At 40.3% G+C, this 27,608-nt stretch overlaps 1 protein-coding gene across 1 annotated transcript in view; it reads right to left on the reverse strand.

The window, feature by feature from the left end:
• Nucleotides 1-15,342: 15,342 nt before the first annotated feature.
• Nucleotides 15,343-27,608, reverse strand: part of LOC147428637 (putative MO25-like protein At5g47540) — a 44,102-nt gene continuing 31,836 nt past the window's right edge. Inside the window, exons 4-11 of the mRNA XM_086496397.1 lie at nt 20,238-20,312; nt 19,938-20,031; nt 17,030-17,089; nt 16,420-16,488; nt 16,257-16,355; nt 16,126-16,170; nt 15,916-16,018; nt 15,343-15,654 (exon numbers count right to left, since the gene is read on the reverse strand). Coding sequence (XP_086352523.1) covers nt 15,578-15,654; nt 15,916-16,018; nt 16,126-16,170; nt 16,257-16,355; nt 16,420-16,488; nt 17,030-17,089; nt 19,938-20,031; nt 20,238-20,312 — 622 coding nt within the window. The 3' untranslated portion in view covers nt 15,343-15,577. The remainder of the gene's footprint in view (nt 15,655-15,915; nt 16,019-16,125; nt 16,171-16,256; nt 16,356-16,419; nt 16,489-17,029; nt 17,090-19,937; nt 20,032-20,237; nt 20,313-27,608) is intronic.

A 27,608-nucleotide genomic window follows, 5' to 3' on the forward strand; every position in this document is an offset into this window, starting at 1 on the left:
TGTCTTACATATTACAAAGGGCCTTGCTTAAACAGCAAAGTAAAAGATTCACATTGGCATTCTAAAACAAAATAAAGTAAAAGAATAAAATGAAGGCACCCATTGACAAACTAAAGCAAAAAATATCTTAATGCTCTTGTAAGAAAAAGCAGACTATTTTTTTGGCAGAACTCGCAATTAGTGAGTGATAAATTAAAAACCAAAACAATTTACTATGCAAGCCCTGCTCACATTGAGCTAGGGCGTCAACCACCACAAGTGAGACATCATTCAACAGAACTAGTCCATGAGGTTTTACAAGGAGCCCCCAAACACATACATAGCAAAACAAAACATACAAAACTGTGACAGAGCATATATAATCAATCGCATCAGAGCAAGCCGAAGAGTAGAGCTAGATATACCTCAAATGCCAGGGGAGAGTCCTCAACCACCACCAGTAACCCTCCCTCCAAAGTCAATAGAGGAGCATAGCACTTCGAATCTGGGGGGGGGTCCAAAGCCCCCATCATTGACCACATTGGGCCAAGAAGCACAAAAAAGAGAACGGTCAGCATCACCCAACCACCTCCCACCATGGCCGAGCTTTCAAGGAGAGCCTCTCACCTTCGAAGGTTGACCCGACAGTGCCACCGAGGCAAGCAGGTTTGCCACCCGTGTTGATCCCACCATCGAACCGATCCAAGAGCCACCATGGGGAAGTGGGAGGCAAGGCCTACCCCAGTTTGCAAAAATATGCCCGATCTGCATCCCCCAACATTGTTGAAGAGGAAAGGGCAGCCGACAACCCCCCTCCTAGGGTTAACCCTGTCCAAAACGCCTCCCCAAAAGCAGCACATCAACAAAACCCCACGTTGCACCCATCACAGACCCGGCTCGTATCCCATGAACACCCCTCCTTCAGGGGCCCCACCCAATGAGGTGTCACTACAGTTGACGCGGAGTAGAGGTGTGCTAGGGTTAGGAGAAGCTCTTCACAGGTGACGCACTGAGCCCCAAGAAAGAAAGAAGAAGAGAAAGTAGGCTTAATAAGCATAGATTATGATAAAAGGAAATTTTTACAAATTAAAATATTAAGGAAAATGTCAATGAGCCAATACTTGAGATCTTGGGAACCCTCCAAACTTCTAATGTTCATGCAGATATAAGCTTGGTCTCCGCTGGTAATAAAATACTTTCAAATATTTTGCATAAATAAAAATGAATAAATGTTAATTTTGTTTTTTTCATCTCTTGGTCTTAGTCATTTTTTGTAAATATCTATATCTCCTAAAGGCTCTATTCTTTAGTCTGTAAGTACATGGGTCTCCTCCTCACATGACTTTGTTTTCAATTTCTTTTTGGCTTTCTAAAAGAAGCCTCGGAGGAAAGTTGAGTCAGGCATACTTTTAATGTTTTCAGTGATGAGTGATGATTGAAACTTACCTTAAATGTTATTTCGATTTTAAATTATCAAATGAATCTTTTATTTCACATCATTGCATGTCTTTACTTTTCTTACATTCTATTGTTTAAGAATGCTAAAGTGAAACTTCACCTTGCATAATTCTAATAAATTCACATACATATTATACACACACACACATATATATATATATATATATATATATAAAATATATTAATTTTTTTAATTTTACTTTTCATTTCATAACTTTATATGGCTTGATTTTTTTTTGTTTTCTATATAGCTTAATTTTAGTTGGTGTTTGGGAAAGTCTCTTTTATTAAACGGTCTCGTCGTTTCAATTTTCTTCTCGCAAAAAAATAAATCAAAAAAATAAAATTTATAAAAAATTTAAATTATTTTCTCACATATTTCACCATTTTTTCTTCTCTTTACTATGGTTTGCAAGAAACCAATCTCGATTTTCGATCGGCTCAAGGCTAAGTTGAAACAACCCTTTCTCAGACACTGATTCTAATTAAACTCAACCTAATGGTTTTATCACCTTTTACTGTTTGACATCAACTTTATTTAAAATTGTCAATCTTAGCATAGGATCTAATCGTTCCAATTTGAATGTCCCTCTATCGGTTCACTTCTTAAGTGGCCTTATATTGCCCCCTTTAAAGTTTACCTTATGTGAGGCTTCACCTAGGGAGCATACCACAACATGATAAATGATAAAGAGAAAGGTGTAAAAGTTTTTGTTTGCCTTATTTAATTTCTCTCCACGTACCTTTAGAGTTAGCTTGGTGTCACTCTCTCATTGTATTACTAAAAGATAGACTATTAACTTGTCACAATTTTGTGCAAAACAAAAAAAATTTAAGTAGGTAAGGAATATATATATATATATATATATATATATATATATATAGAGAGAGAGAGAGAGAGAGAGAGAGAGAAAGAGTGTGGTTATCTTGTTAGGACCTCCCCCATCATAGTGTTGTTGTCATGCATCAAATTTGTGTCATTTCTACCTTGTAGCATTCGTGACGGGTAGGCATGAACACCTCAAGCATAGCATGATTACATCGAAGAAGGTATTAATCAAATTCACCTCACATAATACTCTGAAATTTGATAACTTAGAAGAATCATAGATGGCACCAAACATAGAGAGAGAGAGAGAGAGAGAGAGAGTGTGTGTGTGTGTGTGTGTGTGTGTGTTTTCTTTGTTAAAACATCTCCCTTCATAATGTTGTTATCATGCATCAGATTTGCACCATTTCTAACATGTAGCATTCGTGACGTGGTAGGCATGAACACCCTAAGCATAGCATGATTACAATTACTCTGAAATTTGATTTTTATGACTTAGAAGAATCATAGATGGCAGGAAGGAGAGAGAGAGAGAGAGAGAGAGAGAGAGAGAGAGAGAGAGTTTTCCTTGTTGGACCTCTCCCATCATAGGATTGTTTTCATGCATCAAATTTGCACCATTTCTACCCTGTAGCATCCTTGACATGGTAGGCAAGAACACCCCAAGCATAGCATGATTACATTGAAAAAGGTGTTACTCAAGTTCATCTCAGAGAACTGACATTGAAATTTGATTTCTATAACTTAAAAGAATCACAGATGGCAGCAAACAGAACAGGGAGGGGGGGGGGGGGGAGAGAGAGATAGAGAGAGAAGGGACGATAGACAATGTAACTATTGCTCAAATTCTAGTCGTGGGATGCTTCACACAAAAATGAATAGCACCTATAACCCCCCCCCAAAAAAAAAAAACAAACAAACAGAAATGGGCACAATTAAATATTTGCATAACCAAGAAGCAAGACCCAAGGGGCACCACCTCTCTCTTGAAAGGGGAGACAGATTAGAAGAATGGATCTCATCCTTAACCTCAAGAAAAACTTAATACAATGTTTGATATGTAAAATAATCTCTCAGCTGCCAATTGTGGTGTCCTTGCACTATAATGAAATCTATTTTTATTTGGTTACAATGGGTTTGTCTTTGCTTTAAAGAGCAAGCTGAATCTCCTCAGGATGTTTGATTAAGACCCTCTAACTCAAAACTGGCTCTGAGTTTCAAACCTTCTTTTTAAGGTTAAAACGATTCAATCCTTATTTTTCATACAGTCTCTACTTCTTTTTTCGTATGCATTTCTGAGGTAGTTGCACATTCATAAAATTGTAATATTTTTTGGCTTTCCCCTAAAGGCAAGGCAAGGCCATAGCATTGCTTACACTTTTTCCCTCAGTTAAAAGTCTAATTTTATTTTCTCATCCTAAAAAGTACTCTATGTTTAGATAAAGAGAGATGGCATTCAGATGATTAAACACAGTCTAATCGAGCTTAAATATTTTCTAGTTGATTGTATGTTAATTTTGGTAGAAATTGAAATTGGGAAAAAATATCTTCGGTGGTTTTGAATAATAGCCATTTATTATGTCTATAAAGAAAGAGCAAATGTGGTCCTTGTTTGGAAGTTCATTAGGTATACGTTCATTGTGTTGGTTTTCATCAGGGCGAGGTGGATGTTTGGCAGTGTGCCCCCCCCCCCCCCCCCCCCCCCAAAACCACAAAGTCAACTCCCTTTTGGGGAGTGTTTGAAAATAGTTCAATCGCTCTAGACCAAGTGGTGGTTGATCGTTTCGGCAAAAGGGCAGTCACTTTTTGTGACTTTTACCCTTCTGTTTACTCCGTTCTGTGTGACCGATTGGCTACGACGCTCACCCGCTCTATGGTTTCTTGCAAATTGAACCCACGACCTTTGGGGAGTGTTTGAAAATAGTTCAATCGCTCTAGACCAAAGTCAACTCCCTTTTCCTCTCCTGCTGATATGTGCTACTAGTCTCCCAACATAGAGACTATGTCTCTCGCAATTGCTTGCATGGTGGTGGACGGACGCCCATGAGGCTCACTCACACACACACACACACACACACTTGCCCTCCATGTCTCCTCCCTAACCTCCTCATCCTTGTTCTCTCCTTAGCAAGCATTTTGCATCTCGCAAGAAGACCACTCCCATTGTTCACCACCTCTCCCACACTTTTTGGGCTTAGCTTAGCTTAAGCTAAAGCTACAAGGGATTTTGATACGTTGTGATGCTCAAGCGGCTCTCCAAATATCTTTGTTTAATGTAAAATAAATGACAATGAATAATGTGATTTTTTGTTTAATGAATAAATAACAATGAATAATGTGATTTTTTGTTTAATGAATAAATAACAATGAATAATGTGATTTTTTGTTTAATGAATAAATAACATTATCCTATTCTACATAGCCACCATTTTAAAATTTGAAGAGCACAAAACAGCATCTTGAAGCTCAAGATTTTACTAGTTTTACAACTGGTTCTTTTTTTTCGCAAAGGACAAAATCTTGCATAGAGTCTCTTCAAATCAAAAGTTGGTGAGTGGGGTTATAATTAGTACTCTTTATGAATCACAAGTATCTCTTAAAGTATTAGGAGATTCAAAAGCTGATAAGCATTTTTAATGACTTTAGTACAAAATAATGGGAGAACCACAATTTCTTGTTGGTAGTTATGGATCTTGATTTTATGAATGACTAACTCTAGTGACCAAAAAGGCCAAGTCAAGCCTTGTCATTTCAAGCTTTTCTTAATCTTTTTCAAAATCAAAGCCATAATCCCTACCCCCTTTGGAGCAATAATGTTGAAGAAACGTAGGGATCTCTCTCTCTCCTCCCCCTAGCCCACAAACACCTCTTTGGCTCCTATCCTTATCCAAAACATAGATTGTCAAGTCATGCTTCCTACTAGGCTGCAACATAAAAGCTATTACTAAAGTAACCATCCTTTTGCATAGCAATATTGCATCCCCTCAACACAATTTGGCAAGAGGTTAAGGGAGCAAAAGCAAGAGCACTCGATCTTGTCGGCCATGAGATTGGAGGCTAGGTCATTAAACTAGACCCCTCTCATAACCTAGGTTGATGGGGTGTACTCTTGATGGTGGTGGGGTAGACAGACAACTCACTGGCATTTTTTCCTTTTCCTAACAGATTGTTAAGGCTTGACATGTACATCAACTCTTTTTTTTCTAATCTTAAAAATTGTATAGAAAAAATAAGTACACAACCCAGATCTATACAAAAATTCAAGGCATTTATGAGGAATCAATGTAATGAATTCCCAAAATTAGACTTTCAAAATCAAGGTTTAGTGGAGTGAATAACTGGTAATTTTTGTTGCCAACCTAGAAACTTACACTAGGAAAATTGAGTCGTGAGGATGTTGTCAAAATTGCTTATTTTAATACGATGCTCCTTTGATGCTTGTAATGATACTATTACCTAGTGACAAGGAAGAGATTGCTAGATTACTTGATGTAGAGTTCCTTTACGAAAGTGAACATCTTTGATACACCTACTGAGTTTGTGTCTTTGGTTGTTGTTATACCTAAGATAGTTTGATTTTACGGCAACCTAAAAACGAAAACAATGTTATGGCATTCATGCTAACTATCCCTTCCCAATTACTGACCATGCAATAGAGCACACAACAAGGAAGAAGGCCCGTAGTTTAATAGATGGCTTCTTTGTGTACAATCAGATGTCAATAGTACCAAAATTTGAATATACAACTAGCATATTTGCTAATAGTTTATTGGCATGTGTAGGTATATTATTGCACCAACAACTTTCCAATGGATAATGTGCCCTGCAATATTTGCAAAACTTGTTGAAAATTTTCATGAATGAGCTTTGTTTGCATTCGAAAGAAGGAAGAGGACACATTGCACATTTTCATCCTTCTTTCATTCAATGGTGCATTTTATAGAATGTATCTTGATCTTAAAATTTCTGAATTCTTGGTTTGACTGGGTAAAATCTTGGTCACAATATTTCTAAGCATGATTTTGCCATTGATATGGATGAAATTTAAGTTGAGTGCCTTTAAGGTTTTGTTTTTCCTTTTCTTTTTTGGTGTGTGTGTGTGTGTGTGTGTTTTTTTTTTGTTGGGGGGGGGGGGGGGGGGGGGGGGGCGCGGGGGGTTTGCTTATGATGGCTAAGCAAGATGACCTCACCTGTCAAGGTGGAGAAAAAGAGGAAAATATGAGGCTTCATGGAGGATTTTCTTTAATCTTTTGTAGCACGGTGCTAGTTGACAAGGTTGGGTAGAGGAGTCGATAAAAGGACGGGTCCCAAAACTAGGATAAGGTTTGAATAAATCCATCCTATCCCTTTTTTTTCAAAACTCACAATGGTGAGTAGATTATATCAATAAATCTATCCTATCCTCTCTGCATATTGGAATACATGATGAAACGGGCATTTAGTGCTTGAAGAGTTTCGTATCAACTACCTTCTGGCATTTTTTTTTCATTTTCATCCATGGAATTTCACAGGAGATTTAGGTTTGACATTTGAATTTCCTTAAATTAGCTCTCACAATTTAAAGTTCCTTAACTCTTCTACCCTAAGGCAAACTTGATGATCTAAGGATGATCTACAAAACATATGACCTTTGTTTTTTTACCAAACGACAATCTCAAACCCTCTTAATTCTATAGATGTTGTCAATCCTTCTCTTTGACTAATTCTATGCATGGAGGAAAGGATGAAATAAGGGGTTCCAATCAACTAATGTTAACTCTTAAAGAGTATAAGGATGTCTCTTTTGGGTCATACAAGGACCTTAAGTGGGTTTATTTTTTTTATTTGTTAACACACAATATCATTAAGTAGGGTAAGGAAGCAATTCTTCCTTTATGCTTGTAACGATACTATTACTTACTGACAAGGAAGAGATTGCTAGATTACTTTATGTAGAGTGCTTTTACAATATAGAACATCTTTGATACACCTACTTAGTTTGAGTTTGTGTCATGTAATGATACTATAACTTAGTGACAAGGAAGAAATTGCTAGATTAAATTATGTAGAGTTCCTTTATAAAATTGAACATCTTTGACACACCTATTGAGTTTGTGTCTATTGTCTTTGTACCTAGCATAGTTTGATTTTTCATCAACCTAAAAAGCAAGACAATACTACAACATCCGTGCTAACTATACCTTCCCATTTACTAACCATGCAATAGAACACATAGCAAGGAAGGAGGCGTGTAGTTTTACAGATGGCTTCTTTGTCTACAATCACTTGTCTGTAGTACCAAAATTTGAGTATACAACTACCATTATGATAGAGTGGTGCATATTTGTTGGTAGTTTTGTACCATATAGGTGTATTATTGCACCAACAACTTTTAATGGATAATGTGATGTGCAATATTTGTAAAACTATTTCAAAACTTTCATGGATTAGGTTTGTGTGGATTTTAAGGAAGGAAGACATCACATTGCACATTTTGATCGTCATTTTCATTTAATGGTGCATTTTATAGAATCTATCTTTTTTTTTTTGCTTTATAGAATCTGTCTTAAGCCCAAAATTTCTAAATTCTTGGTTTGACTGGGCAGAATCTTGGTCACAATGTTTCTAAGCATGGTAGTCGCATTGATATAGATAGAATTTATAAATCTAACCAAGCCAAAAATTTCCATTGTGGTTATTATCACCAATGTATTTGTCTCTTATGTTGTTTGAGTGGAACCCCAAATGTGATGAGTCCTTTGAAAATTCAAATGTGGCTCTATTGAAACTCCTATTCTCAAAGCAAAAATACCTTTCACGTACCCATTAACACAAGTGCATTTATCTTGAATATCTTAGGACTGTCTTATGGATTTTCCTATAGCTTACACTACTTAATATGTACCTATGATGCATAATGTTTAATATTGTGATACTTAATGTGCTTGCAAAAATTCACTTTTACTAGTAAATAACCAAGCATGCATGAGATAGACTAGCTTCTTTACATGCAATACCTAATTTGGATGAGATTTCTTATTTATGTAAGGAGTTAGAATCAAAGATTATGCACAAAGAGGAATGTATGGATGTATTTCTTGAAGATCTCATTAAGTAGGTTTGTTCAATCCTTTTTGAGCTGCTTCATTAAGCGGTATCTTGCGAGATGTTAAAGCTCTCCAAGATGAACCTTAAAATCTAGCTTTATCGTCTCACTATGCAAGATCAAGATGATGTCACTAGCCTTCTCAGAAACTTAAAGATTATCTCAATCCAACTCGTTAATGTTGACATACAAGTTCCAGACAAGAACAAAATAGCCACCCTCCTTAAAGCTCTACCAAGTAGCTCTAATAACGTCAAACTATGCTAAAGGAAAAGGATCCCATCTTTGCAATTGAAGTTGAATTGATTCACTTCTAGAGTAAGAAGAAGGACATGGAACTTACATAGGTTGAGTTTGTGTCATGTAATGATACTATAACTTAGTGACAAGGAAGAAATTGCTAGATTAATTTATGTAGAGTTCCTTTATAAAATTGAACATCTTTGATACACCTACTGAGTTTGTGTCTATTGTCTTTGTACCTAGCATAGTTTGATTTTTCATCAACCTAAAAAGGAAGACAATGCTACAACATCCGTGCTAACTATCCCTTCCCATTTACTAACCATGCAATAGAACACATAGCAAGGAAGAAGGCCTGTAGTTTTATAGATGGCTTCTTTGTCTACAATCACGTGTTTGTAGTACCAAAATTTGAGTATACAACTACCATTATGATAGAGTGGTGCATATTTGTTGGTAGTTTTGTACCATATAGGTGTATTATTGCACCAACAACTTTTAATGGATAATGTGATGTGCAATATTTGTAAAACTATTTCAAAATCTTATGGATTAGCACTGTGTGCATTTTAAGGAAGGAAGACATCACATTGCACATTTTGATCCTCATTTTCATTTAATGGTGCATTTTATAGAATCTATCTTTCTTTTTTTGCTTTATAGAATCTGTCTTAACCCCAAAATTTCTAAATTCCTGGTTTGACAGGGCAAAATATTGGTCACAATGTTTCTAAGCATGGTAGTTGCATTGATATGGATAGAATTTATAAATCTAACCAAGCCAAAAATTTCCATTGTTGTTTATATCACCAATGTATTTGTCTCTTATGTTGTTTGAGTGGAACCCCAAATGTGGTGAGTCCTTTGAAAATTCAAATGTGGCTCTTGTGAAACTCCTATTCTCAAAGCAAAAATACCTTTCACGTACCAATTAACACAAGTGCATTTATCTTGGATATCTCAGGACAGTCTTATGGATTTTCCTATAGCTTACATTTCTTAATATGTACCTATGATGCATAATGTTTAATATTGTGATACTTTATGTGCTTGCAAAAATTCACTTTTACTAGTAAATAACCAAGCATGCATGGATAGACTACCTTCTTTACATGCAATACCTAATCTGGATGAGATTTCTTATTTATGTAAGGAGTTAGAATCAAAAATTATGCACAAAGAGGATAGTATGGATGTATTTCTTAAAGATCTCATTAAGTAGGTTTGTTCAATCCTTTTTGAGTTGCTTCATTACGCGGTATCTTGCGAGATGTTAAAGCTCTTCAAGATGAACCTTAAAATCTAGCTTTATTGTCTCACTATGCAAGATCAAGATGATGTCACTAGCCTTCTCAAAAGAACTAAGATTATCTCAACCCAACTAGTTAATGTTGACGTACAAGTTCCAGACAAGAACAAAATACTCACCCTCTTTAAAGCCCAAGTAGCTTTAATAACGTCACACTATGCTAAAGGAAAAGGATCCCATCTTTGCAATTGAAGATGTAATCGATTCACTTCTAGAGTAAGAGAAAGGACATAAAACTTACACAAAGTCTCAAAATAGTGCAATGGTTTTGTCAAAGGAAATGGTTGCTCGCGTTGTGGAGAAAGCAACCATAAATGACAAGATTGCTTCCCCATTAAGATGGCGTGCCCTCATTGCAAGAAGAAGAAACATGCACCTAGCCTGTGTTTCTTCAAAGACAATACTAAAAATCAATGAAATCCTAGAGATTCCCAAGCAAGGTATATGTAGTAGTAGCAGTAGCATCTTGCTCCACCAGTGTAAGCATCTTCAAATTCATACTCTTGCACATTCTTATAATGTGATCCCAAGGTTATCTAGGCAAATGCTTTCATCCGGCATATGATGTAGTTGTAGAGAAAAATTTATGGACAAGGCCTCTTCGGCATTCCTCTAGATCATGGAGGCGTGCAAATCGCAAAGAATAGATAGTGGTAGAAAAAAGAGAAGAAGAAGAAGAAGGGCATGTCAACACTATCTACTATGAGGATGTATTGTAATGGGTTTAGACACTACCCCAAATCCAATGTTTGGTGGTAAGACCTACCCTCTTGCATTAGATTCATCTTTATGAACCATATGTAGTTACCCAATGTAATCCATTTTCGGCTCCATGATCAGAATCCATGCTTCTAGTGTAAGCTTTAGCTTATGAGAGTGGTTGTTGGGGTACACCTTTAGCTTATACTCTAATGTGACCAATCCCTAAACCCAAGCATACAAGCATGCACTCGTATTTGCATGGAGACAACCTCCTACATAGATTTTCTAACACATGCTACTCATGATCTGCACACATGCTACACATTGTAACCCCGCATGATACTTTTTGTAGCCACATGCTACTTGCCCTCTACCATATGTGGTGCATATCTCTCTTTTATTACCACCCTTCATTGTGAGCCTACAAAGCCACCATGCAACGCTTGTATTGCTCTCTTTATTTCTGCAATCAATCAAGCAAGTTTCCATTCCATTGTATTGACCACCATAGCTCCTACAGCATGCATGTATTCTTTGTATTGAACATCAATAGAACCATTGCTAGATGTATCCAAGAGAACCTAGAATGATTCATCATTGATATGTATCCACTCTAAACATAAACCTTGCTCAAGCCTTGATTAGAAGTTTTGATCTTATTGTTAAGAATCTATCCGTATTTTTCTTGTACGAGGTGCTAGAATAATAGGCCAACTAGCCTTTCCCAAAACATTGTATGGTCTTAGGATATAAATCCTAAGGCAAATGTATAAGGTAGATACAATATTTGGGAAAACCGTATACAAGGTCCAAAAGAATCCTACAAAGTCATCGATGTGGCTAGAATCATGGGGGTTGAATTTATTGTTAGACTCTTACATCATTGCTTAGGTCGTCCAAAGCTTATTGTCTTACAATCACCCTTTGCACTCACTTTTATCATCCTAGTTAGCTAGCTCTTCACCTATGCATTATCTCTTTTTAGTTAGTGTCTTTCTTGCCCTCTATGTTAATCTTCATGTTTAGAATAACAAACCGTCAAGGGTAGCTTAGTGAAGCCCACATAGCCTAACCCTAATCTCGGTTCTTACTAAACTTAAACATCTAACAAAAATGGTTGTGTAGACTTTGCAAAGGTAGTAAATTGAATGCACCTCTAGTCGTACTTGTTCAGGTTCTTACCAAGCCTCTTATGGACTAGATGGTTATTTTTTAGCTATGTCTAGTATGTACGATGAGGAATAAATTTTATCGTTTGATAAAGCAAAAAGTCAAAAAATTGGTTGGCTACATGCAATCTAAATATTATGCTATTGTGAAGAATGGCACGTAATCTTTGTGTGACTTGCCTCCACATAATGAGGCCATTGGTACTAAGTGATTTTTTATTTTTAAAAATTTTAAATGGTGGTACCTTTTTATGAATGAAACAATCTATGTAGTGAGCTAATGCGGCATTCTTGTACTCTTTCAAAATGGACCTGAACCCACTTGTTCTTCTCAAGGACTCGCCGTAATAGACCAAAACCTGATACACAGTTACAAATTTTAGAATCTTAAATTCATTCCACCAAATTAAAGTTTACACCATATGGTTTTCATAGCTCTCAAGGATGGTTCTTGTTCACAATGGGATTGTGGTTAAAAAATATGGGCATTTGTAGTCTCATATGTTGGATACAATTAGGCAACAGGCTTTTGTAACACTCAAACAATCTAATTAGTTAATTGAACTGCTCATCTTTAATAGATGATTTTTGCAATGGTGCTCATCCACCATATCCTCCACAAACCCCATTTCAACTTCACAAAAATTTGATATGGCCATTTGAAAGTAGTTACTTGATCATGTCTATCAAAATATTTCTCCTTCACTCAGATAGCACTTAGGTATCCTTTCAAGAGAACGATTTTTTTTTTCCCTTATGACTTTGCCGGTTGCTAGATTGTTTTAATCGCACAAACACCGTTGATTGTTAGAGTGCCTCAAAAGGAAACATTGAAGAGCTCTTTCCCAAGTCCACTTTTATGTGTGAGGATTCCAATATCCTCTCAAGGCATAACTTCTCATTAAACATGTCAAAATTTTCATTAGCGTGATGGGGAACATGTGTCTTGTACAAGAACATGTAAAGATTTTCAAAGCAACTTTTGCACACATCGCCCGAATCCAAAACAAAATTATATATCTACTTATTTTCCATCATCGACCATACCCCAAATATCAGCAATCTCTTTTATAGGTATCTCATCCTCAATAGTTGAACAAAGCGCCTTATGTTCCCGCTACCTTACATACTTGTTACAACAAGCCCTCCAATGGACCTTGATGCAAGCACTGCAAAAGCATGATAGCATCCTAGTCTTTAGCTCAGTAGTCCCTACCCAGAATACCCACATATACTATGTAGTGATCGAGGACCCTTTACCATATCACAACCCCATGTCTTTGACCTATCCACAACCATAGTATTTACTAACTAATATTTTCTTTCGATGCCAAAGATTAGTTCAACCGAGACCAAACAATAGGATGCAACATCGCTCACTAATACCTCTAGAGTAGAAATTAGGGGGTTGCAACAAAGGTCTAAAATGGGAACCATCACCAAGAGGGAGCACCAAATTTTTAGAGGGGAAGCCACAGTCTTGCTTGGTTCGGACCCCCCAACCCCGCCCACCCCTGAAACACCACCATGTATCCCATTAGAAATCAAAATAAACTTGGACTAGCCAAGGAAGGGAAGTCTACACTCTAGCATGGTCTTCTTGTTTGCACTATTAGGGTAAAAAAATATGGCTTCTGGTAGAAGAAAATATGCATACATGCGGTTGATCCCTTAGACCTGGAAGACATCATCTGAGTATTCAAGGCTTTAATGCGGAGAGACAAAGTTTGATGCGCCATAGCACACAGCAACAAAATGTTCAATAATTATTATACATTTTTGTACGTTCAAGACATGACCTATTCAATATTGTGGATATTATGTTGTTTTTCTCATTTGTATCATCGATTGCCCATTATCGACATGTTTCATCTCTACACTGGGAAATCTACCCAAGAAAATGTATGTGCGTTGTTATGAAAGTGCAAATGAGATAGGTGTCAATTAGTGTGCATACCTCTTTAGAATAGGCACTTACAATCATGAGCCAAAAAAACAATATAGAAGATTCATATGTGTGCCATTTGTATGAAGAATACATAAAGATATGGTCATCATTGTGACTTAGGAAGGTGCTAAAATGAAATGATTTTTGCAACGCAAGCAACATTAGAGAAAGCGAGGCCAAGGCCAGAATAATGAATAAGATATCACCCAAGAACTTGAAGCATAGATAATCTTTTGGTGAGAATGAAAAAAATGGAGAGGTCGATACAATTAGAAAAGTTATAGGAGATGCTAGAGAAGACACATGAACAAGACAGCTACAAGCAACACAACCAACTCTAGGCCCACAAATACTCTATTTGAAGAGCTAGAGATTCAAATGAAAGAGATGCAATTAAAAGAGGCGACCAACACAAGCCATGACCATGAAATCACCTACTAAATTTCATGAACAAGTATTGTAACCACTCTACATGTGTGACTACATGATACAAACTTGAAATACTTCAGGATTTTTAGTGGTCTTCATATGTCCCTATGATGATGGTCTTGAAGGGTACAATCAAGAAGTACTGCCATGAGACACGGTGGAACAATTTTAGCACTCAAAGCTTGAGGATGTCTTAAAAGGTTTCATGCAGTGCTATAGCATCCATATGTCTTACTAAATTGGAAGTATTCTTGGCACTCAAAACATGAGAAAGGATTTTGAAATTGCTTCAGAATGGATTCGATATCCATACTTCTCTCATAGGTTGGCAAAGAGCTTTAATACTTGACTCTCCAATATAACGGACACTTCATCATCTAGCATTTATTACCAAAAAGCCAAGGAAAGCTATCTCAACATTCTAATAAAGCAATTTGTTTTGTCATGCTTACTACACAAGACGTTCATTCATAATTATGGAAGCTTTCCCTCCTGCTCCCAAGAGTCTCCATTTAGACATCGATACCGCCCACTATGATTGACATGCTATGTAACACATGCCTCTCTCTTCATATTGACCACCCCAAGATGCCTCTCCTGCAATGATAGGCGACTAATGCCTTCTACCAGGTCTTAAGCACAATTCCAATAGGTGGCAAAAGGTTTGCTTTAAAGAAATTTAAAACTTCAAGCCTCTTACATGAAAGGATTCCTTTGCACAGGACACTATGTAAGTACCATGTAATTTTGTTTATTGTATGAGTCCTGGTTTTACTTATCTAAGCTAAAAGGATATATTCCCGCCGATAATAATTAATTTTCTCACCACCACCTTTCCCATTTCATTCTCCCCTCTAATCTTAAAACAAATGCATAAATTTATTGAATACCAAAAAGTGAGCGATTTGAAACTTCCAAACAATCACCTACGACTCTTCCCTTGTATCAGGCCGGAAGTCAATCATTTGGAAGAACTTATCCATCAAAAAAATTTAAGAAAGAACCTGAGTACAATATGCTGAATTCCACATCATTCGGATGAGGTGGGCAGTAAGCTAATAATTCAGATGAGGTGGGGAATAAGCTAATAATTCATCAACTTCTTTCTGTTTCCATTTCCCTACCGTTTGTTTTTCCCTTGTTTTTTGCGACTGCATATCTTACCTTCACATTTACCACACACACATTGGAAGCACAATAGGGTAAGCTCTCATGAACAGTACAGTAGCCAACCAAGCCAGTAGCAAATGTTGCTGTTTTTTATACAAGCCAGGTTTCTCTTTCAATACCAGATTCGTGAGCTCTTCTTAAACCTGGGCCTTGTATATGTAATAATGTTTGAACCCCGAAAGGAATGGATCAAGTCTTTATGCTACAGTACGAAATGTGTCGTCTTTAAGATATACTTCCGCCTACAATGTTAACACTAAGTCTTCTCCTTGGGCTCCAATCCAGATATCTCCTTGAGAACCTGGGCCTTGTCATTGTCAAATTGTTCGTCCGCTGCAACACCATGAAGTTAACAATTTAATGGAAAATAGCACCGCAAAACATATTTAAAGCTCTAAACAAGAGGCCATCACTTGAACCTAAGGAATTCAAAACCCACATATAAATATATCAAGACAAACATTGTTGGCATAAAACACTTCTCTATCATTATATGCATGCTTGAGTTTCACCCACTAGCAATGCTTACACAACAATGACAAATCAAGCAATATGTGCACCCACTGTGGCGCACCATGTTCTTCAGAAAGTTACCTTTATCCGTCTTGAAGTCGCTGAAAAATCTGAGTAGCTTATTTCGATTTGCCAGCAGAATGGAAACTATTTCGGGTGGTTTATGTTGATTAGCAACAAAGATCTATTTACCAAAACACATTACTCTTGCTGAGAACAGACTCACAAAAGAGACAACTTTGCGCAACGACGTTTCTAAGGATCTTGCCTCTTAATTGAGAAACCCGTTACCTTGAAAACATGGAAGGATTCCACCTGAATATTTTTGCTAGGTTCCTGTAAAACAAACAAAAAGCTTCAACTTATAGACAATGACCGTTTAGAGCCATTCAAAAATAGAAGAAATAGATGAGAAGACTGACTCTCAAAAGATCCATGAGAATCCTTAGATTATCTTTTGAGCTGACATATCGCATCATGATTGCTGCGTTTGCTCGATCAAGTAGCATATCACTTAAAAGCTGCAGGCACAAACCTTATGAGAATTTAACAAACCAAAACTTTGTCACCAATTGTATTACTTACTTTGACAGCTTGTCGCCTGGTGATGTAGTTGGAAGACTTGAGCAACTTGCTATTGTACTCTGCAAAAAACTGAAAAGCAGAAGGCAAATAATGAAGCCCACTTTCAGGACTTACAGATTCTGGTGTGGTCTAAAAAATCCGCATCATGAAAGTGGGTGTAACGACTGCAATGAATGGGAATGGGAAAACGACTGGATAGGAATGCTGTGATGTGATCCCTGAAAGGGTGTGTTCCATTTCACAAGGGTTGTTAATCCTCCCTTGTGAAAAAGGTTGAAAATCACTTGTTCTCGTTTTAGAACCTTCTGCACTACTACAAATATAATAGAGGAAAAGCACCTGTTCTGTTTGAAACATGCCTGACGTGACTCAGACAATACTACAAATACACGCGCTCTGTTGCTTGTGAAAGCAGGAGTGCAAAGAAAATATGTTGGTGAAGCCCTCCTAAAGAAGCTTTACAGACAAGGAACATTCAAGCTTTCCATGGCTTTAATTCTCTCTTCGCCCTTGTCTATAACCAAGTCGGGTAAAGCAGCTACCATTGGCTTAGCTTAGCATAAGAAGACAAGAAAACAGGCAAGAAAGTGTATCATAATTCTGATCTTACCCAGTCGTAGTTCTTTGTTAAAAACTCTGCTACTGTCGATTTGTGTCTTGTCAAGAGCTCCTGAGGAGATCAATAATATTCACCATCAGCAACCAGAGAATGATAATAGTAGTAACCCAAGTCCTGCAAATAGTGAGCGCCAATAAAAAGACCAAAAAACTAACATTAAGGACATTCTTTGATGCTAATAGAGCTTGTCGAACTGGATGTTATATGTTTTGTTGACTCTATGCAAACTCCTAGTCAGAGGCCTAATCACCCAAATTTCAGTTGCTTGAAGAACACAAGTGGTTTTTCTCCTTATTGATCTTACCATTAGAAAGTTGGTGGGGGCATGATGTGTTACCATTAGAAAGTTTCCCATCTCCTCCTCCCCTATCCTCTGAACATAGGGGATGCTATAAGAAAGATATCATTTTAATGTTGGAACCAGGGTTCAGACGTCCAAGTGTCTGACGCTAGTACAGTCCGATGTTAGTACTGTACCAAATGGACTAAGCCAGCTTGAACTTCGGCCCCATGTGGGCCTTGGCCCATGGACCATGTGACAGTAGTGGCCCAAAAAACCCATATTTGCCCAAAACAACAGCCAGTCCAGCCAGTCAAACTGCGGACACCTAGCGTACTAGATCAGGTGGTTATACAGAGCAGGTCGGGTCGGATGCGGGGTCTGTTCGTGGGGTATAGACAACCCTGGTTGGAACAATTTCAAGAGACCAAATTGAACTATTTGCCGGGTCTCAATCTCAAGCACTTGTACTCGAGAAAAAAGTGTTCACAGATGCAGTTACCACATACTGAGCTCTGGCTTTCTGAAACACTGGTAGCAACCACATCACTTAAGAGACACTAACATGGGGGCCAAGCTCAGGTACAAACCTATGCTATGTTTTTGTGTGTCTTCATAAATGGTTTCATCTCATCGAGCTATCTTTCTCATACTTTGATGATAAGCATTGGGACGATTTCCGTGGAGTGTGGAAGGTAGTTTCATCATCTTGTCCTCCCCCCACCAACTGAGAAGGTTTTCACAAGTCAAACCTCTATGCAGAAAATGTGGAATCAACCCTACAGCCCTTTCACTCCTCCATGCAAGACTCACCCTTGCTTTGTAAAGAAGTTGGCCACCTGCTTATCCAGTACAAGCAGTCCCCCGTGCTTCAGCAACCCCCCTACTAAGCATGCAGAGCCCCTGCATACAATACCTAGAACCTTATCCTCCCATATTAGCCACCATACAACAATCTGCATATGCAGAACATCATTGTGCAAGGAAAGCTTTGGCTAATTGGTCTGATAATACAATAAGTATCCACTTCTTGCGAACCAGAAGTAAAAAAAAAGGACAACACCGAATTTTTAAAGTAAGATTGCAACATGCATGAAGAACACTCGCACATCCTGCAAGCTAGAAAAGATCTCTACCCTTGTAAGTTGTATACTATATAAGTCATCAAGCAAATCAACAAGTATCCATTGAATCTATTCTATGTGCTAATTAATTGCAAGACCCGGGAAAAAGTGGACCAATCAAACAAACAAAATCAAACCAGTGTCTTAAAACCTTTTTTTCTTGAAAGGATTTTCACAGCACCAAGCTTTCATCCAGAATCATCAACTTGTGTCACAAACTGGTGACGTGGCTGCCCTGTACACACACACACACACACGCCCCGGCTGGCTGACGTGGCAGTGACGTGGCAGCAGACCCGGAATTCGCACTGCAGGCTGACGTGGCACTACCGTACGGACCCCCGCAAATCACGCCGCAAAAAGTGCTGGCAGGCAGTGTACGAAAAAATTACGCAAAGCATGGCTGAAAATCCTACGCAAAGTTGGGAAGAGCTTTTTGAAGTTTTGCTTTATTTTATGAAGCTTGTGAGATGAATTGCTTTATTTAAAAAGGCTTTTAATTGGCAGCTTTTGGGGCTCTGCTTTTAGCACCCCTTGTAAACCTTTAAAGTGTGGGCAGGGCACCCCCGCAAATCACGTCGCAAAAAGCGCTGGCAGGCAGTGTACCGAAAAGCTACGCAAAGCATGGCTGAAAATCCTACGCAAAGTTAAAAAGAGCTTTTTGAAGTATTGCTTTATTTTATGAAGCTTGTGAGATGAATTGCTTTATTTAAAAAGGCTTTTAATTGGCAGCTTTTGGGGCTCTGCTTTTAGCACCCCTTGTAAACCTTTATAAGTGTGGGTAGGGCTCCCACTCTGCACAGCATCTGGACGCAGAGTCTGAGAGTGAGAACCCTCCCACTCCCTTGTACTTTGAGCACAGATTTAATACAAAAAGAAATACCGAAAGGGGCACCAGTCTTTGGGGCCAAATTCCAATATCTCTAGGCACGGAACTCCGCCGAGCCATGTCAAATCAATTGTGAACTGTGAACTGTTTTGAAGTGAATCTCTGCTGTGTTGCGGTAGAATCTTGACTTGGAGTGTCCAAGTTTGTTACACTTGGGCTGGTTACAAACTTTGCAGACGGACCGGCTGTAATCAAAAAGCTTGAAAAGTGTGTGATGGGGTGGTTCATGGTTACACTCTGGGCTCAACTAAACAATCTTGTAATTGGTAGGCACACAAACAGAACTGGGCAGGGACTGTTCCCTGCCCACAGTAAAAGAGCCACTGCTCAGGATATGAACTGAATAATCAGGTCCTGCAGGGTGTATATACTTTCATTTGTAGCTTAGGCTGTACCTGTCCTGCACCCAACGTATAAGGCACAGGAGGAACTGTCCAGATGCAGCTCGCGCAGTCCCCACTCATTGAATCAACAGGGCAGACATGGGCAAATGTGTGAGCATGCACCATCTTTGCCTTCATGAATCTACCTTTTGATTAGCTAAACAAAACACGGATCGTGTAGAAGAAGAAACGTCACTGAGAACTGGTGCTGTATTTTACTTACCCGAAAAGTGGCGGCAGCATCAGACTGAACTTCGAAATTAGGTATTTCCAGGTAGCCAAAAAACTTTCTCAAGTTTTCAGACTCTAAAACGTACCTGATAAAAGCCCATAAAACACAACCATTAACCACGAACATTACGCCAAAACGATGCAAGCTACAGGATCAAATCCACTGGCTTCAAGCACATGAGTGATGGGCAAGTGCATGTGCCCCCCAAAAATCCGTGAGGCACACCCACCCAAATGCATGCACGGCACACGAGAATTACAGCACGTTTTTGAAGAAGCTCAACAAAAATACCTTGCTGCTACTTGATGTCTTATGCACTCTCGAAGCATCGTACCATAGTGCAATGCCATGTCTGTGTTGTCGTAGCTGAAATTTACCCCATGAACAGTGAATGAGCACCTTGAACAAATTGATGCGTGAGAACAAAAGAAACTTTTGCTTTAACCTCATTTAATACACATCTTTGACAGTAACAGGGCTGTAGCCTCAACGTAGCTTCTCATGAGGCTCAATGGACGAAACAATTTGATAAGAGAGAATAAGCACCAGCCATCCAATTATTCTTACATAAAAGGCTTATTTATTTTGGAGCAGAACAAGAGGTGAGCCAATGTGGACTCTCTCCTTGGCACTCTAGTACATACTTGTCCCATAATGAGTGAAAACCCATTTGAATACCTGACACAATAGCTCCAGCAATGCAGGCAACCATAAAGTATGTGTTGTGCACGCACACCTTACTGGCGGTAGCCTTGTATCTGTTCCAAGAAACTTCTTGCTCTTCCTAAGAACATTTTCTTCTGAAACATCGTCAAAACATCCTAGCTTAACCATACTCTTTCATAAGCAAACAATCTTTTCACATTCTCCTCGGCAGCCTTTGTACAGGTCTCTACATCATGCTAAAAACCCATTGAAATAACCTTAGCCTAACCTTGTCTGATGAAATTGTTCAATAAAATACTAATTGATTAATGTCGATGTCACATCCAGAAGATGAGAGCCTCAGCAAACCTTCATCAGGTAAAAATGCTAGTAGGCCAGTCCAAGAGTACACACATGCAAAAGACGTCAGTTAGCTACACTATCCCGCTGCGTCACCTGCCTCACCTTGCTCGCCACCTCCATGTGCGACCAAGACTGTTTGCAATCCTCCCTACAGCCCCCCACTTCCCTCCTTCCCTTCCCTCCCCAACTCTATCCTGCCCCTTGCCTCGCCCTTTGGCCTCCCAATAACCCCCCCCCCCCCTCTTTTCAAAACTCTAGCTCCTCGCACCTCTTCTGCTCCCCTCTACGCACTCATCTTTGGACACCCTTTCTCAGAGATGTAACGCACACATGAAACAAACATCAGCATACATTGGAAAGATAAGTATGTGAAGATGAAGCCACACTTGTTTGAAACGAAATGTGAGAAAAGAGTCAAGACACTGTTGTTGATATTTCTATTAAACGATTGAAACTTTTGATTTTACAACAAACAACTAAGCAATGATGCATCCACACACACACTTCAAATATTTGAGCAGTTTTGACATTGGCCAACGGGGCGAATTTCTTTGACTACAGCTTCACCCAATTCCTCGGTGATCCTTTCCCGACCTTGAGGCAGCTTGCTTCAAAGTTCACGTCCTCTTCCTAGCAGCCAGAGGCACCAAGGCTTTGGATACAACAGTTTCTCCTTTCCATTGTGTCGCAAGGATCACACAAAGTGGACCTTGCACACAGTTCTTGACTCCCTCCAGGTCAAGGCAGTAGAGTTCTCACACCACACAGGGACCTGGGGGTGACAGATTTGATACAGACACTTTGGCCTCTAGCCAAGTTCAGTGTGACGCCACCAGATGCAACAGGATGTAGACACCTTGTGGTTCACTTTTTTGCTGACACTCAGAGCCATCCTTGCTATGTATTTGTACATGAGGATTCTTGGACAGAGGAGGTAGCCCTACGGACTGCACGCTTTGCTTGGGGCTGGGTGGGACAGTCACGTCTGTCTACCGGTCGCTCCGATGTGGATTACTCCCCATCCAAGCCGGCCTCGAATATAGCGAGGTTGGCTGTTGTTGCAGCATCAGTCTTTTCTCACTGATCCCATGAGGATTGTCTCATGGAATGTGCAGGGTTTAGGTGGGCCCCAGTTTCAGCGCCGGAGGGACCGCTTGCGTCAAGAGCTTCAGAGATGCCTTGTGGGTGGTATGATTGATATTCTTATGCTCCAAGAGCACCATCTTTTGTGAGAGCTGCATTCGACGATGAGGTCAGATTCTGTGTGACCGCTATGAGACATTTTGATTAACTACTTTTGGGTCAGGGGGCATTCAGGGAGGGGTAAGTATGATTACTGCGGACTCATGGCAACAGACCATTGTGGGCAGAGGTAGTATTATGCCAGGCAAGGCCGAGTGGATTACTATGCAGGTTCATGGCTGCCTCATGGGCTTCCTGAACATCTATGCGCCCAATGTGGCAAGTACACTTTTGGTCACATATTGCACTGCCTTTGCCTCATGCAAAGCAGTGGTGTATCGGTGAGACTTCAACATGTTGGAGGACTCCTCAGATAGGCCATGCTACTGTGCACGGGGCTGAGTTGGTAACTTGGGAGGGATTTCAGATGTTTGGCAGCACGCAGACTTTGTGCGGCCCAGCTTATCTTTTTCTCGCTCTCGCTCTGGCCTCAGAGTAGTTGGAGCGAATCTATCTCAGATAGATCACTTCTACGCAAGTGATCGCATCTGTGACATGGGAGGATCTGTCACAAGACAGGCACCACGTGCCAATAGAAAAGAACAGACTGAACAGACTTTTAGCACTTCAATAACAACTAAACTCAGAGAGAGAGAGAGAGAGAGAGAGAGAGAGAGAGAGAGATGACACACGAAGTGGCGGAATTCCACCCCAGAGAGTATTGGCCCCAAATCTTGGCGCCCCTTTCGGTATTTCTTTACACTGCATCAACACAGTACAAGCCGGTACTCCAAACCCTGCACCTTCTCCAAGAAGCATGCCAGAGAATGAGCCCTTAGCACATATTTAACGGCCCTTGGCCTATAAAAAGCAATGCCAAAAAGCTGCCAGCGTAAATCACAGAATTTCGTACAACTACCACGTTAGCACTGTCAGTGCGTTTTGCGGAAATCTGCCACGTCAGCACTGTCAACGGAAAATCCGAAAACTGCCACGTCATCGGCTGCTACGTATGTGTGCGGGTCCTGCTTTATTTTAATCCTTGGGGCCCAATCGAACGGGGTCCCCACAAGTAGGTAGGACTTCTTCTTCTGTTACTTCTTCTTCTTAGGGTTTAGGCCCCTCGGCCGGCATCTGCAAGTTGGCTCCATTCTTCAAGGCTTTGACACATCAGCAGTTTGTGACATCTCCCCTTCTTGAAAGAGAGTAATCGTCCGCGATTATAGCATATCTGCAAAACAACTTAAGTTAGCTCAAAAATTTATGAGGGACATTCCGAGAGGAACAATCAGTTTTCTCTTTTTGTTAAGGAGTTAGCTTCTCCTTTCGGCTCTTTTGATCAAGAAGTTGGCTTGTCCCTTCGTCTAGATCGGAACTCTTGATATTCCGGCGTAGTAAAATTAGCCATCACACCCAAACCGCACGGATCTTCCACGGGTGTCTTGATGCACTAAAATTACATACCCCAGCAATCTCATCCAATTAGGAATATTCAGTGGTTGGCACATCACAATGCAACACAAATGCTCACATATACATGTTACAAGACATAGAAACATAAAGCCGCTGATCAACAATCCCCCCGCAAATAACCATCAAGGTCTGGGCCATGAGCTGTTCAACAACTCCCTCATCACTCCTCCTGCAAATAACCTAAAAAGGTCCAAGCCCATGAGATATAAAGGCCTTTTACAACCAACCGCCCCCGGGACAGCAGTCTGCGTCGTTTGGAGGTAACCACTGCTCAGACTTCTTAATACTCCCCCCTAAATAACCATGCAGTTCTAGGCCATGAGTAACAACAACAATACTCCCCCCGTAAATAACCACGAGGGTCCGGGCCATGAGTAAAAACAGCACTTTTCAATCATTTAATACTTCCCCCACAAATAACCACAAGGGTCAGGGCCATGAGTATGAACAAGCATTCTCAAACATCATTTCTCACCCTCCACCCGGGAGTAAAATCACCAATCATTGAAACCAGTATTAAAACCAGAGTCGGACAATTCAAATCGGCACCAAGACAGGTTCAAAATAGATACTATCCATTTTTCAAACAAGATCACCAAACAAGTTCAAACAGAATTCAAACTTAAAAAGCAATCTCGACATTAGTCGAGCTCGAAAAGTCGACTAACTTTCCATCCTAAAACCTGCACCAAAAGTTAGGGTTAGATTCCTTCCATAAGGTCATAGCCGAGCATAGCATGGTCCATCAGCTCTTAGACAAACAGTGGTCCTTTGGGTGGCGATGGTAGCCTGAAGACATAGCAATCACACTGGACCTCCAAGGTTATCTGCTCGAGAAGAGACATCTACTAAGAGATGTCGAGAAATTTCAAGTTATAATCTGCTAGGGTTTCCATGGCAAGCATTTTAAGATACCCCACTCTACCAGAAGTTGCACTCCGAAGGAAGATATCAAAAACCATATCGCTTTGGGCAAAATTTTTCTTGAAAGCTTGCCAAGTCCTTGGAGTGTGCGGCTTGGTAGCTGTAGACATCAACATCTGCATAGCACTGCTTTTGAGAAAAACATTGACTCGAAACAAATCTTGGATCCTTCTTTGCAAGTGATCTTTTTGGCTTATGCCCTGTAAGATATGAGCGGTGAAGACGGGAGCGCGCCTGATGCACGATGTATGAAGGGTGGGAGTGGCTATTAAGTATGGGGTCGGGACCCAAAGATACTTCAAGTAAAATTCCAGTAGCTCTGTCTGTTTTTTTGTAGGACTCGTATGCTTTCAAAAAAGCACACGCCTGATGCTTTGATACCACTGTCACAAGACAAGCACCACGTGCCAATAGGAAAGAACAGTGTCACGAGGACGTGGCATTTGCTAGCTTGAGTTGTTGGTTTCTTTCCGATGATTTTTGATTAATTTTTGGGACCCTCTTTTTGAAGTTGCAAATGGTCGGACATTGTATGGCCAGTGTGAAACGGCCGACGGCCGAGAGTTTCACCCGCAGTCAGGAAGGGCGGGTCAGCACGAGTTGGTGGGGCCAATCGGCACCGGAATCCGAGCAATAAAAGGATGTCTAGGCTCAATTCAAAGTCATTTAGGCCCCTCGCGACACTTATGAGTTGGTGGGTACTAGGAAATTAACTCAAAAGAGATATAAGGGACACATGGTGGCTCCTGATGCATCTGCCAGATTTGCATGAAGAAGGGACGCCCATTTCAAGAGAGGGGGCTGATTTCAGCCCATAAGTGAGAGCTACAGTGTGTGTGAGTAGTGGTTGCAAGTGCTCACAGCTTTAAAAAAAAAGCTTGCCTTCTCCCTTGCTCTATGTAGCGACGATTTGCTCTCGCGCATCTCTCTCCCCCCTTTGCACATATGTAATGCCCCACTAGTTGGGCTTCTCAGATGACCATGTGCAGTTTTGGGGGTTTTATGCACGTTTCCCAAGGCAAGAGCCTTATGCACACGAACCGGATTAGCTAATTACTAATCCCCTTCAGGTACGCACAGTTCCATCACGAAGGAATGCAAAAACGGAGAATTTTCTTGCGCGAAAACTCGTTCAATTTACAGGGGAACTGTCCCATTGCGTGCGGGAGCACCTGAGACACGCGTAGGCGTGCTCGCTCTACTCGAAACGGTCCAAAACAGAGAATTACAGCCTGCTGTGTTTTTTCTGTAGGTTTAGGGTTTAGCACCTAAACTGCAAGGAATTGCGAGGGGAGCCTCGGAAAGGCCTTGGGATGTGTGTACAGGGCAATAGGCACCTAGCAGTGGCAAAACAGAAAATTACAGCATGCTGAAATTGACCTGCAGCTCACTCGAAAGCTTCCATACCGTAAGAGTAACTGTCCTTGACGTGTACTTTTGACCTACAGGGATTTTTGCGCCGTTATGCTGGCAAAATCGGGTCAAAAACCTGCAATTACAGCCATGGACAGGTTTGGACAGCTTGGCGTTGCTAAATTGGCTTTATTTGACAAAAAAATAATTCTAAATGAATTATTGGATTTATAAGTGAGAGGGTTTTCTCACTTGGAGCACAAAGGAAAAATAATTCTAAATGAATTATTGCAATTTTAAGTGAGAGGGTTTTTCTCACTGGAGACATCCGAGTACAGAGTATTCCTAGTGCGTCATTCAGAGTAATGACGGGAGCACTGTGAACGGGAATATCTGTAAGGCCACCAGGAACGGGTACTTCTAATGCGTCACATCGGATGGGTGACAGGGAGCATTGGGAAGAAGTATCCGACCATCCGGGAACGGACATCTCTGATGCGTCATAGGATGGGTGACATAGAGCATCGCGAAGGAAATTGTACCGTAAGTTCGGTAGGAAGTGACCAGGTGATGTGTATTCCTGATGCGTCACAAGGTGGGTGACAGGTGCATCGGAAAGGGGATTATATAGTCGAGAGGAAATTCCGAACTGTGTTAGAATTAAGAAAAGCGAGCACTAAAATGAAGATGGGTTCAAAGGAAACTTTGAGGAAAAACGGATGCTTTTTGAGAAAGCGGGATTGCTTTTCGAGAAAGCAGATGCTTTCCTGCGAGGAAGTCTATGTGTGCATTGCAACTGTGCATGTGATTGCATCCAGGGACGCCTGGGAAGTGCTGTGAAAGCATTGTTTTTAATTTATAAGGTTTTACTGAGTTTTTTGGGCAGATTCACACCATTTTTAAAGGTGACCGGCCGCCCACTTAATAAGTGGGCAGCCTATGATTAAATAAAGCAATAAAAACCAGCTAGCGATTTTTCTCTCTCTTTCTCTGGCAGAACAGCGCCCAAAAAAAAAAAAAACTGCTCTACGCGAGCAGCTATTCGTGCCCGTGGCCAGGAGCTATAAAAGCATCATATGCCCTCACTCAAAGGAAGAGGTCAGTTTTCGCAGGAGGAGATGCTGCTGCAGATTTCAACCGCAAAGAAGACGATTGCCGGTGGTATCCATGGCTGCCCCAAGTGTACCAGATGTACCAAGACCCAATGCGCGAGTTCCCTCGCGAAGAAGTGCCTACGGAGCGTGTTTCCATCGCGACAAGCTGCTGTTTTTCTCTGTTTTCAGCCCATAAACGTCGTAGACGGGGCTGATTTACGAGAAGGAACCCGAGAACACACCTCTTTTGGGTGTAGGATTGGAAGAGAGGATTTTCTACATAGAGATCTCTTCCGGGGAATTGCTTTTCGAGAACCGAGTTGCGTTTCGAGTGTTGAGACTTTGAAGGTAACAATTTTCATGTTATGAACTCAAGAGTATTTGTTTGCAGGTGTACTTTCTCTTAGTGAGGGAGTAGGAGCAGAGGAAGGCATGAGCCTCTGCAGGAGAAAAGCGCTCTGAGGAACTAGAGCCAGATCAACCCAAGGGTTTCGTATCCAAGTTTGGGAAGTAGATCCACGGATCGGAGAGAGGTAGTCTCTCGAGTTGTGATCCAGATGTTCAGATTCCCAAGTAAGGACTTCGCGTCCGGGAAAGCAGAGTTGTTCTGCGAGAAGAGGACTTTGGA

This window comes from Adiantum capillus-veneris, chromosome 23 (assembly GCF_014529385.1).
Source record: "Adiantum capillus-veneris isolate H3 chromosome 23, ASM1452938v2, whole genome shotgun sequence".
NCBI lineage: Eukaryota > Viridiplantae > Streptophyta > Polypodiopsida > Polypodiales > Pteridaceae > Adiantum > Adiantum capillus-veneris.